This window comes from Mustela putorius, unplaced genomic scaffold (genome assembly GCF_011764305.1).
Source record: "Mustela putorius furo isolate JIRA1106 unplaced genomic scaffold, ASM1176430v1.1 tig00003834_pilon_pilon_pilon, whole genome shotgun sequence".
NCBI classification, from domain to species: domain Eukaryota; kingdom Metazoa; phylum Chordata; class Mammalia; order Carnivora; family Mustelidae; genus Mustela; species Mustela putorius.
This window is the reverse complement of record NW_025421987.1, coordinates 107,100,176-107,120,248: the sequence shown is the minus strand read 5'-3', so window position 1 is coordinate 107,120,248 and position 20,073 is coordinate 107,100,176. Positions and strand designations below refer to the sequence as shown.

At 36.8% G+C, this 20,073-nt stretch overlaps 1 protein-coding gene across 2 annotated transcripts in view; it reads right to left on the bottom strand.

The window, feature by feature from the left end:
- The window catches only part of RYK (receptor like tyrosine kinase), an 85,095-nt gene that overhangs the window by 54,171 nt on the left and 10,851 nt on the right, over nucleotides 1-20,073 (bottom strand). For both annotated transcript variants that reach the window (XM_045088891.1, XM_004762517.2), the window contains exon 2: nucleotides 1,461-1,582. In XM_045088891.1, coding sequence (XP_044944826.1) covers nucleotides 1,461-1,582 — 122 coding nt within the window. The remainder of the gene's footprint in view (nucleotides 1-1,460; nucleotides 1,583-20,073) is intronic.

The following is a 20,073-nucleotide window of genomic DNA, read 5'->3' as shown; positions in this document are numbered from 1 at the left end:
CAGATGAAGTGAAGTAAATTATCTCTAACAGTGAAAGGAAGCATTGTTTGAAATAATGAAATGCTATCAAAAATCTATGTGTCAATGAGGCACTTAAGAAATACTCATATATCCATACAATATCGTGCTATCAAGCCATTAAAGACAAGTTAAATAGTAGAGAAATGGAAAGATGCCAAAATATAGTGTAAGTAAGAGGAAAAAAGAGTCTAGTGTAAGTAAGAGGAAAAATATCATACAATATAGGTATGATAAAATCCCCTTTTTGTTTAAAAAAATTTTTTTTAATGATTTTTGAAGTAAACCAAACTATAAACAATGATTACTTTGGGGTGTAGATCTACAAAGTCTCAACAGTTCTAAAAATAATTCTACTAATACTTGAATTTTCCTAATACTCATTACTATTTTCTAAGTAGATAAAAAGATCTATATTAAAGTCATCAAATTTAAATGACTTTGCAACAGATATCGGGAGAGACACCACTTTATAATTCTTTTAAAAAATAAAACTCAAAGAGATTTTAGTAGCAAAACTATTTTTATTTCCCAAATAAAATTCTATTATTTATTATAATGTTAATAAAAGAAATTAAAGTTGATTAGAGGAGGGGGGCTCTACTGTCAGCCCCCACTCTTTGACCTATGAGAAAATTTATCATGTTCAGAGAGTCTAGTCAGTCAGAGAAAATGTGAAGAATTTAGCAACAATAAGCCAAGCAAAAAGTCCCTTACCGTTAAAGGAGCTTAGCCACAGCTCATATGGGTGCCTGTGTCTGCTATATTCCATTTTTACTATTTCTCCATCAATGGCAGAACTTTAGCCATTACATCAAACATGTCCAAAGCACCTATCTCATCAATTTCCCCATCCTACACTCCTATCAGTTCACAGAAACAGCAGTCATTAGCAGGTCCAAATGTTCCCTCTTCAAACTAGATCTGCATCCCTGCTTAAAAAGCCTGAAAAGATATAAATGTTCTATCATTAGCTAGTCACATAAATGATGGCTACCTTCATTTTAAAAGGACTTGAGAAAGTCTAACAGAACAGAATACAGAGGGGTGCCTGAGTAGCTCAGTTGGTTAAGCATCTGCATTCAGCTCAGGTCAGGATCCCAGAGTCCTGGGATCAAGTCCCACAACAGGCCCCTTGCTCAATGGGGAGTCTGTTTCTCCCTCTCCTGCCATTCCTCCTGCTGTGCTCTCGCTCAAATAAATTTTAAAAATCTTAAAAAAAAAAAAAAAAAGAATAGGCTAAAGATTTAAAACATTAATTTGAAAAGGGGACCCAGTGCTGCTAGAGCCAACCACTCACAGACCCTTTTATACAGGTGGTAGCCCATCCCTAAGATATAGATAGCCCTTAGATGGTAGCCCATCCCTAAGATATAGCCCATACATGGGCCTCTGGGCCCAAGTGGTCCTGTCTTGGCATCTCTGGTTGACCACTCTCTTACCTTGGACTTTGCATGCCAAGTGAAGTGCAGGAAATTTGTCTCACTGGGTACTAACAGGTTAAAGGATAGAGCATAGTGACTAATAAGGTCATTTCTCACATAATAAAGTTCTGCATCGAGACCTAGAAAAAAAGAGAAAAAAGAATTAAACACCTAAAATGCACTCAAAATCATTAACCATCAGTATTTCAAATACTAGTAAGAGTGGAAATAATATGGAAGTACAAATGTACATCATAAATGTCTCTCACATATGCTGTCTAATGAAGCAGGTAAGACACTGGGCTACACTGTCATCAATAAAAAAGAAGAACCTGGGACTCAAAACAATTAAGTAGTTATCCAACTAAACACAGGTGTGCTAGATCCAGAACTCTGGGAGCCACTCGGTCTTCAACGTGACTTTCTTTTGGACACAGTCCTTCTCAGAGTCCTTCCTACAAACAAGAGCCCCTTCTCCCCTCAAAATTGATGAAGATTTAGGAAAAGAGATTCAAAATAGAAGGAAGAAAGACATGTAATTTTGCGAAAACATTAGTTTGGGCCATGGCCTCAAGACCCCAGCTAGAGATGACCTCCCCTTCTTCACAGGCAAAGACATCCTGGCCACTCACTCTGACAACATTTACCATCATACACTCACCCTAGTTGCCACACCAACACATGCCCTCTCCCCTACCTAGACGACAAGATGGAGAACAGCAGATTTCTCCTCATATTCTCAGGACACTTCTCTGCACAAAGCAGATGCTCAGAAAACACCAGTTAAACAAGTCAGTTCCACAGATTAAAGCTGAAATAACCAAGACACCTGAGAAATGCTGGAGAAGCAACTTCCAAATTTCACTCACTCCCATATTATCTTTTCCATCAGGGCCACATCCAAACTCCAACATATACCATGTTCTTCAATTCTTTCATTCCCCTTCATCCTACCTGTATTTAACATTTTCCTTTAACACTGATTTTTTTTTTTTTAAACAAAAAATTTTATTTTTTTAAATAGATCTTATTTATTTATTTGACAGAGAGAGATCACAAGTAGGCAGAGAGGCAGGCAGAGAGAGAAGGGAAGCAGGCTCCCTGCTGAGCAGAGAGCCCGAGGCAGGTCTAGATCCCAAGAACCTGGGATCATGACCTGAGCCAAAGGCAGAAGCTTTAACCCACTGAGCCACCCAGGTGCCCCTTAAAACAAAAATTTTAAAGGCAAAGTTTAATTACTATCTTGAGTGGGAAATTAGTAATTATTGTGAAAAAATAAGGTAGCAAAAAGAATTACCTAAAGGGAAAACTATTACTAAATTCTAGCTAAATAAAATACTGGTGCCTAGCAACGCAGTGAGCAGGCTTGAGTCCAGTTCACTACTTACAAAAAGCAAGTATTTGATATACGTAAAGAACCAAATAGAAGCTTTCTCCACGATAATCCAAAAGAACTGAATAAATAAAGAGTTACTTGATCTCAACCGATTTGCTGTTATATAAAGTTGTGTCTAGGTGTCCCTCTAGTAATGCATGACATATATATTCCACACATTGGAGGGAAAGGGTACAGGGGAGATCAAGCGATTAGTGAGTCTATACTGTGAGCCTGAAACCTTATGGTATGAAGAGGTCAAGATGGATATCTCACAATCATAGTTGGAGACCAATATTATTTCAGTAAACAAAAGATCAGAAGAGAAACTTAGTGTGGATATTCTGTCACCAGCTGGACTCTGAAACTTGACCTTTACGGCTCACCTACATGTACTCACTGACCTTCTTCCACATTTTTAAGCTCTTCTTTCCAGCTTATCTTTTAACTCAAGCCAGGAACCCACGGGCACAGCATCCCATGATGGAAACCAAAACTACCTCTTAAGCAAAAATGACAGCCCAGTCAAAGCTCTGGCAGGTCCAGACCAGTTTGAGCTCAAACCCCAACTCATATCTGCACAGACGGAACACTGAGTGACAGTTACTTTTACCTCACTAGAATGCTGAAACCTTCCCCCCAGGAGGAGCATAAGCCTCATTAACATAACATGTAATGTAGGCAATTGCACAACTTTATGCTCACCTCTACTTACAGTGACAAAGCTCCCCTTTCTTAATATTCATCTCCTAACCCTAAATAAAAGGAAGCCATTCACTCTTGCTTGGGGAATCGACTTTGGAAGTTATTTCTGGTGATCTCCTTCTTTGCTGCAAATAGTTTCCTTTGTGTGACAACTCCACCTGGTGTAGTCTCTCCCTCACCACGGTGCCAACTCAAGTTATTGTGGTTACAATATTCTTTATCTTTAAACAATGTAATTATGGGAGATAAAACAAAGGGGTTGTAGAGGCTCTTTAAAGCAACAGGTTTGGGCAATGGAAACTTGAGCAAGGCAAAAGGGCCCACAGAGACCACTGGGCTGAGAGCAGACAGGTTCATTAAGTGACCCACCCTGAAATAGCCATAGGCCCTAACTGACCAACTGCAAACAGGCACAGTTCCTCAGATTACCAAAAATGGAAAATTCCATTTGCCCCCACTCTCCCTCACTCTGCCCTCACCACTGTGGCTCCTTACCACTGCCAAGCGGCAGTTTCTCTTCTGCAGTCCTGCCTGGCCATTCCCTTGCAGTGTACTCAAAAAACTTCTATCTCTTTTGTTCTGCCTTGGGTGAATTTTTTCACTGCCCCCACTGCCAGCCCCCACCCAATTGAGACACCCCACAGTTAGTGCCCCTCACCTGATTAACACTCATGGGGGTGTTAATCATGAGTTAAACCATACACATTTTTAAAAAATGGGTTCTAACTAGACATAATATAGGCTACCTTCTTAAATATTATAATAAAGAAATTAACTAAAGATAAGGATAAAGCCAAAAGATAACTATTTAAAAAGACTGATGAAAGTTAAACCCTTTGCAAAACTGATTAAGAAAAAAAAAAGAAAACACTATCAATATTAAGAATGAAGAGGAAACATTGCTACAAATCCTACAGATGTTAAAAAAATAGAATCTTAGTATGAACAACTTTATGATAATAAATTCAGTAACTTAGATAAAACAGAAGAATTCTTGTAAAAACACAATTTAGCAAAATTGACAAGAAGTTCTTAAAAATCCAAATAAAAATATCCCCGCCAAGAGGCACCAAAGTGGCTCAGTGGGTTACAGCTCACTGCGTTGCTAAGCACCAGTATTTAGCTAGAATTTAGTAATAGTTTGTTTTCCCTTTAAGTAATTCTTTTTGCTACCTTATTTTTTCACAATAATTACTAATTTCCCACTCAAGATAGTAATTAAACTTTGCCTTTAAAATTTTTGTTTTTTAAGGGGCACCTGGGTGGCTCAATGGGTTAAAGCTTCTGCCTTTGGCTCAGGTCAAGATCTCAGGGTCCTGGGATCCAGCCCAGCATCTGGCTCTCTGCTCAGCGGGGAGCCTGCTTCCTCCTCTCTCTCTGCCTGCCTCTCTGCCTACTTGTGCTCTGCCTGTCAAATAAATAAAATCTTAAACAACAACAACAACAAAAACCCAAAGCTCTGGGTCCAGATGAATTCCATAAAATATTTAAGGAAGATATAATACCAATCTTGCATAAACTTTCAGAAAATAGTCAAAGAAAACACTTCCTAACTCATTTTATTAGGCCAGCATCACAGATAATAAACCTGACAGAAACATGATAAGAAAACTACAGATTGACATCCCTCATGAACAGAGACATAAAATTCCCCATAAGACATTAGTAAACCGAATCCAGCAATATACAAAAAGGATAATTACATATGATTAAATGTATATGAGAAGTTAACCTTGAAAAATCACTAATTCAAAAAAATTAACTAACTCACTACATTAAAGGAATAAAAGATAAAAACCCAGATCACCCCAGTAGGTGCAGAAAAAGCATCTGGTAAAATTAATAACAAAAACTGTCCAAAAACTAAGAACAGACATAAACTTTCTCAGTCTGGTAAAAAGCATCCATAGGAAACCCTACAGCTGACATCATACTCAATGGTAAATTATTAAATTTTTATTTCTAAGATCAGAAACAAGGCAAAGATGTCTACTTCTACCACCTTTATTCAACCTTGAACTGGAGGTCCTAACCAATGTATAGGAACAACACAAAAGCATAAAAGTTGGAGTGGATGTACTAATAAAACTCACAGATCATGGGATTATGTGTGTAAAAAATACTATAAAGTCTACTTATATACTACTAAAACCAATCCGTGAATCTAGCAAAGTCTCAGACTACAAGGCCAATATTAAAAAATATATTGTATTTCTATATATTAACTGGAAAGTATAATTTAAAATCAATACTGTAACAAAAAACACCAGAACCTAGAAATAAATCTAACTAAAGATATGTAAGACCTCTACACTAAAAACTACCAAACACAGCTAAGAAAAATTAAAGATGACCTAAGTAAGTAGAGATAATCATTCTTTTAGATAAGCCTCAAAAGTCAAGATGTCAAGTTTCTCAAATTGACCTATAGATTTAAAGTAATCCTAGTGAAAATCCCAACAGACCTTTTTGAAAAAACAAATTAATTCTAAAATGAAACTAAAATGCCAAAACAACCTTGAAAAAGAAAAAACAATGTTAGAAGACTTGCATGACCTGATTTCAGAACATGATCAGAACTATAGTAATCAAGAGATTGTGGTTACTGATAAAAAGACAGACATATCAGTGGAACAGAACAGAATCCAAAAATAAACCTGCAGATATAGGTCCAATGGAATTTCAACAAGTATTAAGGCAATTCAATTAAAGTGATGCTAAGGCAACTGATAAAAGTAAAGGGGAAAAAATCTACCAATTCAAACTCTAGACAGAAACCAAGGTTCCTAACTAGAAAACATTTTCTTTGAAGACACCAGAACAATTTTTACACAACACTCCAATAGAAGGTTGAAAAAAGACTAGAGTCTGCTAACTTTCTCAAGCTTCAAAAACCTATTTGGACCTCAACCTGTGCTGGCATGCTTATTACCCTATTCATCCATCCATGACTTATTACCCTATTCATCCCAGTCCCCATGACTCCTTCCTATACCATCAACCCCTAAAACCACTGGGACTTTGACCAACTTCCTCCCCTTGAGGCATAGCTGACCCTGGAGAGCCTTAAGGACTCATTCTCCCACCCTCAGTGGGCATTGCCCTGAATCTCTAAAACCACTTCAGATGTTTACTTAAGTACCCTTATCAGAAGTCCTGTTACCTTTCAGATATACACCACCAAACTATGCCACCTTCTAGTCTTCCTAGCATTTTAGCAATCTCATTCATTGAGATTATATAAAATTATTATAAAATTTCTATGCATCCTTATTCTCTGACTTGTTATGGCAGGTTCCACTGTCCTTGAGACAAATGCACTCTTCAACCTGACCTCAACTCCCAACAACCTTCTCTTATAACAAAGCAACCCATTTCTATATAGGGGCAGTAGCAATATGTAAATTGCTCTACCTCTAAAATCTTGAACCATAACATCTCACTAACTAGTGGCTCTTCAGCTCTTTCCCTTCATTGTTACAACTGCTGTTTTCTGGGCTCATAAGTTCTCCAGTATTCAAAATCCTCTTCTTTCTCTTAATGGCCTCAACCCCAATTACCTCAATTACTTCCTTACTAGTATTCTCAATTTTCCCCCACCAACCTATGTAAGACATGCATACCCAACCCTAAAAAACAGCCATTCTTGAACTGACCTGACTTCCCTACCCTCTTTCTTCTCTGTTGCTATAACTGAGAGCTGCATAATCCAGGATGAAGGCATTCCATACATGAGAGTCACCACAAAACCCTATTTTCTCCCCTCAACAAATAATATCCATAAGCTGCTGACAGTCTGGAGTTCTGAGATCCATATCTATAAACACTTAATGGCCACCAAAATAAATTTTGAAATTTACTACTCTAGATTAAGGTATTTAAATTCTAATGTGATCGTTAAACAGAGTTGATGTTTTCCGACTACAGATTTTTGAAAACATTTCTTTATCAAATTAACAAAAATAGTCTGTTTTGTCATAAGATAGGTTCCTATAACACCAATTAGCTTGTAAGTGGTTATTAAATAAAATAACAATGCCAGTATAACACAAAAATTATGATGGTTCATTTGAATTTTCCCTGGCAAGGAGAACAGAGTTAGGAGGTAAAAATTTTAACTTCCTGTGGAAAACTAAAAGACCCTCAATCAGGCTCAGCTACTGCCAAGCAGGAGCCCTCTCTGCCCTATTTTAAGAAAACTAAAAATGAGCACCTGCACCCAGGGCTTCCTGCTCAGAGGAGCACAGCCAGCCTACACAGTTCCTGGAACACAGCAAGCTGTACTTCCTCTTGTGCCCACCTCTATGGCAGCTCCACTGGCTTAGAAATCTAACACATCTGCACTATCTCAAGACCATACAGACCAGCAATTTCCAACCTATTACATTTTAATATCTTTTAACTCTCCTCTGAGGCAGCCTCAGCTGTGTGAAGTGGTTTGACTGGGCTGTCCAAGTTATCTCATAAGGTACCAATTATACTTTTGTTAGTACTTGGTTTGAAAATTGCAGAGGTCTTGAATGGTCTGCCTTTAACCTTATTTTTCCCATAAGTCCTATTATTTTTAGTGAACAGGCAATCCTCAAGGGTTTGGTTTTTTTTTAGGAATGCATTTGATGTTGTAACAGAAACATTTATATTCTTTAACTATAATTCTGAATGTTAGCATACAGCAAGCAAACAATTTGTGAATATATATCAAAGTTTTATGAATATTTATGCTCTTTGACCCAGTCATTCCACTTCTAAGAATCCACCCTAAGGAAACCAAATATAGATACAAATATTTATGTACAAAGATATTAATCAAAACAATATTTAAAATTGAAGAAAAGATGGGGCGCCTGGGTGGCTCAGTGGGTTAAGCCTCTGCCTTCGGTTCAGGTTATGATCTCAGGGTCCTGGGATTAAGACCCACATTGGGCTCTCTGCTCAGCAGGGAGCCTGTCCCCCCACCCCCTGCCTGCCTCTCTGCTAATTGTGATCCCTGTCTGTCAAATAAATAAATAAAATCTAAAAAAAGTAAAAAGAAAAAGAACAAAATAAAATTGAAGAAACAAAAATAAATGACCGGCAACAGAGCAGCCATCAATAAACTTTAATGCTATACACCCATAACAGAAAATAGTTTTCAAGAGTTTCTCTTCCTTTCTTTTTTTTTAAGTTTTTTTTTTTTTAAGATTTTATTTATTTATTTATTTGTCAGAGAGAGAGAGAGAGCGAGCACAGGCAGGCAGAGTGGCAGCAGAGGCAGAGGGAGAAGCAGGCTCCCCGCTGAGCAAGGAGCCCGATGCGGGACTCAATCCCAGGATGCTGGGATCACGACCCAAGCAGAAGGCAGCTGCCCAACCAACTGAGCCATTCAGGTGTCCCGAGTCTCTCTTTCTTTGGAGGAGGAAAGAGGTGGTACCCCAAGCCATTACACTCCTTCAATCAAATCTCTCCCTGTTCATCTATGTGATATATTAGGCTTCCCCTTTAAAGACAGGTTTTAGTGGCTAAAAAACAGAGAAGTCATGAACAGGACTGTTACAAACATATTTTAATAAATTGGGTTTTGCTTAGACTACAACATAAAATAAAAACAGTTAAGATACAAATCATATACAGCACATTTTTAACAATCTGGCACCTAGAATACATCATCCATATAATAAGCGTTAAATAAATGTTCAGTGAACTAAAGGTAAATGTATATGTATACAAATGATGTGTACACTCCATTTCTCAGAGAAGAATATTAATAAATATATAATAAATATTAATAAATATTAATAGTGATTGATTATAGACGGTGGATTATGGATTATTTTTTATTGTATGCTTTCATTCTCTTTTTCTTTTCTTAAATTTCCTGCAAAAGTTAAAATGGGAAAAAACTGGTTTTTAAAAACATGTTTAAAGAAATACACATATATCTGTAGCAATTCATTGAACAAAAATCCAGTTACTGACTAAAGTAATACATGAAGGTCAGTAAGAACTAGAGAGAAAGCCTTCAAGAAATGAAATTCAACAAAAAATTGGCAAAGATTGTATCTTTGATATAGTAATATTAACACTAGTAATGATAAATTATTAGTGACGAAAACACCTTCCTCTTTCCCTTATAATACCCAGGTATACCAAAAGGTAAAATCTGGTAAAGCACTAAGAACTGGAAAGAGAAGATCAAAGAATTTTCACATGCAACACTAACAAAGGGGCTGAAATGAGAAGAAAATCCTTGGAATACCCATGCTCACTATCTGAATGACAATTAATACAGGAAACTCTGAACATGACAGAGAATGCAATAAAGCATTATCTTTCAGGGGAATAACAAGCAGGCTGGAAATTCTATTCCAAAACAAATTTTCATCAGATGTAAAGGCAACAGATTATAAGAAGCCCTCAGAAAATAGACCAATTATATATTCTTTCCCCCCCCAAAAAAAGTTACTCTAAAACATTAAGATATTAATAACAGTTTTATTTTAAACAGGATGATAAAGAAGCACTGTATACTGAGAAGAGGTATAATTCATGGCAAAAGTATTATAATCCTGAATCTTTACAGCTCTAAACCACAATTTCAAGCATCCAAAAATCCTGGGGCACCTGGGTGGCTCAGCTGTTAAGCATCTGCCTTCAGCTCAGGTCATGATCCCAGTCCTGGGATCGAGCCCTGCATCGGGCTCCCTGTTCGGGCTCCCTGTTCAGCAGGAAGCCTGATTCTCCCTCTCACACTCCCCCTGCTTGTGTTCCCTTTCTCACTGTCTCTCTACTGCTGTCAATTAAATAAAAAAATAAAATCTAAAAAAAGGAAAAAAAGAAGAGTCCAAAAATCCCCAAATATTAGAAAGACAAAGAGAACCTAATGGAAGTAAAACCTTCCCCAAATATTAGAAATATGGAGAGAACCCAATTTAAGTATAATCATGGTACAAAACTCTTAGTCTATGACTGATACTAGCATATAGGGTATATCATTTATAATATATATATATATATATATATACACACACAGCTATAATTAATATGATAGATATATAGACACACCAAGAAAGCACATTATAGGAAATTCAATTCTTTCAAAGGATCTGTAAGAGACTCAGAAAAAGTGATCAGCCATAAGGAAAGCACAATCAGTTTTTTAAAGCAGAAAATGTACAGGCCATAACCTGACCACACAGGGCATTAAGAAGGAGGCAGGGAGGAAAGGAAAACTTAACACTACAAATTTTGAAGTATTCTCTACCTCAAAAAGTTACCTATATTCTTAGCCATTACATGAAAGTTCAACAACATTTAAAAAAATGAGAACATGGAAAAAACATTGAAAAGATATTTACCAAAGATTACCAAGGCATGGTAAGATAATGTATATTTTTCTTCTTTATGGTTTTATACACTTTCAAAATAACAAAGTATGTTTTTACCTTGATAATCAGAAAATATAATTAATGAAATAGAAGAATTTTCAACAAACTGATTTTTGGAAAAGATAAAATCTGTGGAGAACATCATGCTTTGTTTTTTAATATACTCTTTCTCTTTCCTTCCCCATCATATGTTCGCAAATTTTTTTTAATATTTTAGTTTTTTTATTTGAGAGAGAGCAAGAGCAAGAATAGAGGGAGAGGATAAGCAGACTCTTCACGGGAGCAGGAGAAAACCTGATGCAGGGTCCATCCCAGGACCCTGAGATCACGACCAGAAACAAAGGCAGATGCTTAACTGACTGAGCCAACCAGGCACCCCTTACAAAAAGACTTTTTAAAGAAAAAGTGAAAGAGGGTGGAGCCTGGGTGGCTCAATTGGTTAAGGGGCCGCCTTTAGCTCAGGTCATGTCCCAGGATCCTGGGACTAAGCACCGCATCCGGCTCCCTGTTCTATGGGCAACCTGCTTCTCTCTCTTTACTGCTTGTGCTCTCTCTTGTGCACACTCTCTCTCTCTCTCAAATAAGTAATAAAATCTTAAAAAAAAAAAAAAACGAAAGAAAAAGTAAAAGACAAATGAAGATGGGACCTAGATAATTAACTCTTTTCTAACTGCTGCCCATTATTAGTTTGTCAAATATGACAAAAGCAATTAAATTCAGTCTCAAAGCAAAAGTAGCAGATGACAGGATTATAATTATCTGCAAGTGATGTGGTAGGCTCCACAGAGGGCAATGGGGAAGTGGGCAATGGGGAATAGTTAAATGGGCAACAAGGGAAACAATCTATTCAGTAACGCTTTATTGAGCGAGTCAGCAGCAAGCCAAGAAATATGTAACTCTAGGAGACCAGGACACAGAACCTGGTTTCAATAGAAGGGAGTGATGGAGAAAGAAGGTTGGTGTGCCCTGGTGAGAAAAAGAAGTTCCAAGGGCAAAGAAGTGGACCTGGACCAAGTCTAAAGTGGCCATATTTCAGTGTCTTATTTGGAAAATAGACCTGGGAATTAGAACACCAACATGGTCAAAGGAATAATAGCTAAGAAAAAAATCTGGGCAGGTTTTAATATCCTTTGGGATAGAGAGAGAAATAAGAACAACTCAGGGTATGAAGTTATGAAGGAACATCTTATAGAAGTCAGATGATTCCAACAACCCTAACAGGTCAAAGATCATATAAGTAAATATCACTGACCTCAACAAGGAAGAGTATGCAGAGTCACATCAGGGTCTTTGGGCAAAACAATCAAAACAGGAAAGGAAGGATGTAATGCATGATAAAAACTGGTCCCTTAATAACAATCCAAAAAGGAAATTAAGAAAACAATTCCATTTATAATAGCATCCAAAAGAATGAAGTACCTTACAATAAATATGAACAAAGGTTTAACAAAGAAAACTATGAAACACTGCTGAAAGAAATTAGACCTAAATAAATGGAAAGGCTTCCTATCTTCATGGATTGGAAGACTCGCTATTGTTAAGGTGGCAATACTACCTTAAGGGATCTATCTACTGGTACAAATTCTATCAAAATTCTAATTATCTTTTTTTTTTCCTTCAGAAACGGAAAAGCAGATTCTCAATGGAATTGCACATAGCTCCCAACAGCCAAAACAATTGAAAAAGAACATAGCTGAAGAGTTCACAATTTCTGATTTCAAAACTCAGCACAAAGCCACAGAAACCCAAACAGTATGGTATCAACATAACAACAGACATGTAGACCCATGCAATAGAACTGAGAATCCAAAAATAAACCTACATATTTCTAGCTTACTGATTTTTTACAAGGATGCCAAAAATACTTAATGAGTCAAGAATAGCCTCTTCAATAAATTATGCTGGTACAACTAGATGACCACACACAACAGAATGAAATTGGACCCCTACCTCATACCATATATAAAAACAATTCAAAATAGATCAGCAACCTAAATACAAACCCTAAAACTGTAAAACTCTTAGAAGAAAACATAGGGGTAAATCTTTATGATCTTGAATTTGTCAATGGGTATGTCAGTAAAAGCATGAGCAACAGAAGTAGATAAACTAGACTTCATAAAAATTTAGAACTTCTGTACATCAAAAGACATTATCAAGAAGGTAAAGATAATTTACAGAATGGAGGGAAATACTGCAAATTATGTGTCTGATAAAGGTCTGGTATCTACAATATACAAAGGACTTACTCATCAACAACAACAACAACAACAAAACCTCAAAAATTAGGCAAGGGACTTGAGTAAACATTTCTTCAAAGATACACAAATGGCCAACAAAGATATAAAATGATGCCCAAAATCGTTAGTCATTAGGAAAATGTAAATCAAAACCACAACATGGTATCATTTCAGACCCACTAGGACAGCTTTAATTAAAACAAACAAACAAAAAACCAGAAATAGGAAGTGTTAGCAAAGATGTGGAGAACTGAAACCTCTATACACTGCTGGTAGAAAGGCAAAATGGTTCAGCCACTGTGAAAAACAGCTTGATGGTTCTTCAAAAAGTTAAACATAGGGGCAGTGGGCTGACTCAGTCAGCAGAGTATGCAACTCTTGATCTCAGGGTTGTTAGTTCAAGACCCAGGTTGGGTGTAGAGTTTACTTAAAAAAAAAAAAAAAAGAAAGAAAGAAAAGGTTCAACATAGAACTACCATATAGCCCACAATACCACTTCTAGGTATATATCCAAAATTGAAGACAGTCAAGTACATTTATACACATTCATACCAGCATTACTCATAACAGTAAAAATGTGAAAACTGCCCAAAAGTCAATCAACAGACAAATGGATAAATGAATTATATATATATATATATATATATATATATATATATATATATATATAAAATGGAGTATTATTCAGCCACATAAAGAATGAAGTACTGGTACATGTTATATGTGGATGAAACTCCAAAACATTAGGCTACTAAATAAAAGAAGCCAGACAAAAAACTCTCACATTGTATAAGATACAATATATAAAACCCAGAATAAATAAATCCATAGATACAAAATGCAAATTGGTGGTTGCCAGGGGCTAGGGGAAGGGGGAGGAGAAGAGTGCTTTATGGGTAAGGAGTTTTTACTTTGGAGTAATGGAAATGTTTTGGAATAAGAAGTGGTGGCTGTACATGGTACAAGTACTAAATGTCACTGAATTGTTCACTTTAAAATGGTTAGTTTTATGTTATGTGAATTTCACCTCAATAAACTGTTATTTTTAAAAAAGGAAAGAAAAAGAGCTGGCCTCTTCCTGCACACATGGGGAGAGAGTATAATAAAATTGGCTTTCAGTGACTGGAAAGAATTATGAGGAAACTATCACTTACAAGAGAAAATCAGGTCTCAGTTAAGCTGAAGAGATAAGAGAGATTATGAAAAGAATCAGAAAGGACCTCAAAACTGAACTAGAGCTCTGCAAGATAAAGGGAAAGGACCAGCAGAAAAGAGAACACAGCAGGCAAAGTAGAGTGGGTTGAAGGATATAAGGGCTGCTGGAAGATGGACAGGAGTAAGAATGGACAGCCACAGACTGAAGAGGTAGCATTTTGTTATTTTACTAAGTGTAATTTTTCTGTTCTAATAAAGAACAAAGAACATTTCAACTGTTCGATTACAATAACCAGACTTAAATTTTTCACTGCCAATTCCAACAAAGTAGAAACGTTGCTCTTATTAGAAATGATGGCATTTGTTCATAAATTTTATTTTTAAACAACCCCAATTCCAAGCAAAGAAACCAAAGTTTTCCCAAAACTCTCAACTCTCATTAAGAAAATTTCATTTTCCCCATACAATCTTAAGTCCAAACTTTTTTTTTTTTTTAAAGATTTTACATATTTATCAGAGAGAGAACACAGGCTGGAGGAGCAGCAGGCAGAGAGAGGGAGAAGCAGGCTCCCTGCTGAGCAAGGAGCCCAGTGCAGGACTGGATCCCAGAACCTTGGAATCATGACCTGAGCCAAAGCAGGTGCTTAAGTGACTGAGCCACCCAGGTAACCCTTAAGTCCAAACTCTAATGCAAGTCCTGTGTCCTACATGATCTGGCCTGTCTAGCTCAAGTTCAAATAATTCAACAGTTCAAAAAAATTTCCAAATGATTTTAACTATTGGTTTCTCAAGGCCACAACAACAACTGAATAGTGCCAATGAGGAAACCATCTCCCTTTATAAAAAGAGCTACCTTTAATAGCACTTAATAAATACATTCCAAGGAGCTGTTCACGCATCTGTCTTCCCTATTACCCTGTACACCTCACAAGCAGGGCTGGGGTCTTAGAATATTTGTAGCCATTCAAATGTTAGATGCACAAATGGCAGCCTGTTGATAAAAATCAACTACATCAAAGATGAACTTTATGGGAAATGATATTTTAAAGAAAACATCCGGAATCAGTTAAGGCAGGAAAACAAAAGTGATGTAGTGGAAACAGAGCTAAAGCAGACATTTTACAAATAAGTAACTGAGTGAACTTTGGCAATCAATTATTTAACCACTTTCTCTAGGCATCAATTTTCTCAACTATAAAACAAGAGAGTTAAACCAGATGAGGTTAATGTCCCTCTCCAGCCACAAAATTCTATTATTCTATGATATCATCTATGATTTCCAAATGTCAGCAAAACCTCTATTAAATTCTATGATATCATCCAGTTTCTAAATGCTAGTCAAAACTCAAGTAAAAAATTTATTTAGTCAAGTTAATCTAAGTTCTGAGTATAGTGTAGAACATGAGCCAGAGGAAAAAAAGCCAACATCACTTACTATGTATGAGACCACTAAATACTCTGTATTTTAATCAATGCTGGAAGAAAATAAATAAAGCGATCTTATTTCAAATATTCCTGGTTTATGGAAACTAATAAGCTGAAATAGATACAATAAAATAATTTGCCCATTAGAATCTAATAAATCTAGCTATAGTCAAATTATAACTAGGAAATTGGCTGAGACCCAATGTTTAACTATACCATAAGACAAGGAATTTAGAAGTATTAGACTAAAGGAAAAGAGCATCCTTTCCTCATAATTTAAAAAGAAAAAGCACATAAATCTTCAATCTCTGTAACTGTTTATACTATAATCTCTTATAGATTAAATAAAATTTTTCATGTAATCCTCTACCATTTCATCGTTTTCCTCCAATCTTTCTCCTACAACCTTAAGCATCTCCACAGAACTCAACTGAGAGCATATACATGTACACAGAGAGAGTAGAAAAAGAATAAAAGTGAGCTTCGAAGAGAAAAAATGGTATGCCCGATTAACAATAGGAGCCAATAGTAAATATGCTCCCCCCTTCCCTTTCTCCAGACTACCTCCTCATCTCCTGCCTAAAACTGGCCTCCTGGGAGGAAAGGCAAGCAGGCCTGCCCTCTTGGTCCCTGAGGTATCGCTAAGGAGTAAACTTCACAAAAGGGAATCTCTTGGTGCTCCCAAGGAAAAGCCAAGCATCTGCAATCACAGAGCACCTTTCCTTACTTTGCCGCTTCAAAAAATAAACATGATAACACGGTCAAAACCAACAGTCTACTGAAAAACAATCCACTGAAGTGGCTATTTGTTGCCACTGATTTAACAGATCAGGAAGCTACAGGGTGCAAAGATGTATTTTACTAAGCACCTCTCCTCCCCTCTCCTCCAGAGATTACATTTCAGAAAGTAGCTTTCGATATAATTCCATGATCCCTGAAAATGGAAGCCCAAAGCTATCCATCATAAATACCATGCTCAGGTTTATTTCTCCCATACCTGTGATGATATCACCTGTGTGGAATCAAAGGTAGAGTAAGGTCACTTTTGATTTCAAATGGATGACTCAAATGATGAATGTCACCTTCCCCATCTGAAAATACTATAGTAGATGAAATACTATAAGAAATTATAAAAAGAGGTAGACACTAAAATAGAAGATAAAGGACAAGATTTTGGGTCTAATCAACGTATTTGTCATCTTAAAAAAAAAAAAAATCCATAAAAGAATGCCTCCAAAGATGTGATTTGTGCCACAACTGCAAAGGTGATAAAAGTGCTTCCCAAATCCTATCCCAGGAAAACAAGAGATAAAAACAACCTATAATCTCTAGCACTAGAGCATAACATATGAAGCATGCCCTGCCATAACACTGCAATGTTCCAGTATCTGGTCAAAAGATACTCTAGAAAATAATTTATCATTGGTTCCTGTCTTATTTGAAAAAGAAAATAATCTGACCAGCTCAAACACGCACTGCAGGTACGGCTCTGCAATAGAGATGGAATAAATTACCATTTGATGTGACCATCAAACTTACTTCAACTTACTTCATAGCCAACCCCTCAGAGTCAAAGGGCTCAAAGCACAATGGAGAACTCACAAGCGTCACTTCTCCCTGCCAGCAACTTGCATTGCAAAGTGCTAACTTGAAGTCCAGTTACAAAGCTACACAAATTCTCTTCTCAGGCAAGTCACTTAGCTCTCTGCTAGAAGTCAGTTCCATGAGGGATATTTATCTGTTTTATTAAAATATTATCTATTTATTAAAATATATTAAGCCCCTAAAATAAGGCCTAGTAAATTGACATCAGTAAATAATTGTTTGGAGCCTGAGTTTTAAGTGTTGCTAATAAAGATAATCAATCAACCAAGTTAATGTCTAAGTGACCTCTCTTTCAAACACTCTATGATTTTAGTTTTCAGCCAGAACCAAATCTCTCACCAATAACTAAAATAAATAGTTTTGATCATTATGTAGCATTTTCACATACATTATACCAACTGTGATAAAAGACATCCTGTTGTAGTTGAAAAGCATCTCATCTTATAAAGAAACCAACACTCACATTAATTAAATACATATGCCACAAAATGAAATTAAAACTTAAAAATGAAGAATTCAGTATTGTCCCACACCACATTATCTACTATATTCCCATATTTGTGCACATGTGCATACACACATATACAAACCATAAAATGTTTTTCTTTAATTTGGACTAAATTCTCTTTTGACAAATAATTTGTTAGAAAAGAAGCAAACAATCATAAAGATAATCCTTGGGGCGCCTGGGTGGCTCAGTGGGTTAAAGCCTCTGCCTTCAGCTCAGGTCATGATCCCAGGCTCTCTGCTCTGCAAGGAGCCTGCTTCCTCCTCTCTCTCTCTCTGCCTGCTTCTCTGCCTACTTGTGATCTCTCTCTGTCAAATAAATAAAATCTTAAAAAAAAAAAAAAAGATAATCCTTGACTATTTCCACTTATAGATAAGAGAGAATATCAGGACCAGATTAACTCCCTTTCTGAGATAACCAAGAACCATAGAAAATATGAGAGTTCAGAAAGACAAAGACAGCTAGAGAATGCAGGATGAAGTACCACAGAAGAGAAAGCAGAAGAATACTTTAACAATCTGCAGACAGTTGCCCTCCAGTCTTCAGCTAAGTACTATCAGAGGATGGATAAGGAAGCTATAGGTCAGAGAAAGGATAAAATGTACAAACCTAGGAAATGACAGATGCTGGCGAGGATGCGGAGAAAGGGGAACCCTCCTCCACTGTTGGTGGGAATGCAAGCTGGTGCAACCTCTCTGGAAAACAGCATGGAGGTTCCTCAAAATGTTGAAAATAGAACTGCCCTATGACCCAGCAATTGCACTATTGGGCATTTACCCTAAAGATACAAACGTAATGATCCAAAGGGGCACGTGTACTCGAATGTTTATAGCAGCAATGTCCACAATAGCCAAACTATGGAAAGAACCTAGATGTCCATCAACAGATGAATGGATCAAGAAGATGTGGTATATATACACAATGGAATACTATGCAGCCATCAAAAGAAATGAAATCTTGCCATTTGCGACAACATGGATGGAACTAGAGCATATCATGCTTAGCGAAATAAGTCAAGCGGAGAAAGACAACTATCATATGATCTCCCTGATATGAGGAAGTGGTGATGCAACATGGGGGCTTAAGTGGGTACGAGAAGAATAAATGAAAGAAGATGGGATTGGGAGGGAGACAAACCATAAGTGACTCTTAATCTCACAAAACAAACTGAGGGTTGTTGGGGGGAGGGGGTTTGGGAGAAGGGGGTGGGATTATGGACATTGGGGAGGGTATGTGTTTTGGTAAGTGCTGTGAAGTGTGTAAACCTGGTGATTCACAGACCTGTACCCCTGGGGATAAAAATATATGTTTATAAAAAATAAAAAATTATAGTGTGTAAAATAAAAAAAGAAAAATAAAAAAAAAAATAAAGAATGTCTCCATTGCAAAAAAAAAAAAAAAAATGTACAAACCTACTTACACAGGATCTGGAATATCACTGTTCCCACCAGTGAGACTGGAAAACCTCATGATTCACACAGGTTACCAGAGAAAGTACACAAAGGGGTCTTAACTCAGTAGTGGGGAATAACTAGCCTACACAGCATTACTCCTGTCCTATCTAACAAATCCAAAAAGCAAGATCAGAAGGATCAAACTGCTGCCAAGTAACTCAACTGAGTTCCGGAACAAAACCCAAGAATATTTATAGGAATACAAAAATATTCAGCACGCACCAGACTAATAATCACAATGCCTGTCATTTGCTCAAAAGCTATCAGGCATGCCCCTCCCCCCAAAGGAAAAGACATAAATGAATAGATAGATGATAGATAAATTAATTGAAACTAATCCAGAACTGGCACAGACATTAGAATAAGCAGACAAGAACATTTAAACAACTATTGCAACTGTACTTCAAGTGGTCAAAAGTAGAGACATGAAAGATATAAAAGGACACAAATCAATCTTCTACAGGTAAAAACTGCAATGTGTATGATGAAAAAATGCACTGGACAGAATTAAGAGTAGCTTAAGCATTTCAGAAGAGAAGATGAGAAACTACACTTCCCAGCTTTTAATAATTGGAAAAGGCTTTCGCCAGAATCTCTCTTGAATACTTTCCATCCTTCAAATGTCCTACAGACCAGAAGCCTGCTGGGAGTTGCTAGTCAAGCTTTGGAGTGGTAGAATATGGGAAAGACAACGTGGTAGGTATAGTGATACTGATTTGTTTATACAGAGTATAAAGCTATGGAAGGCAAGATGGGGGACACCGTACCCAGAGAGAGGGCTACAAAGAACAGAGATGGGA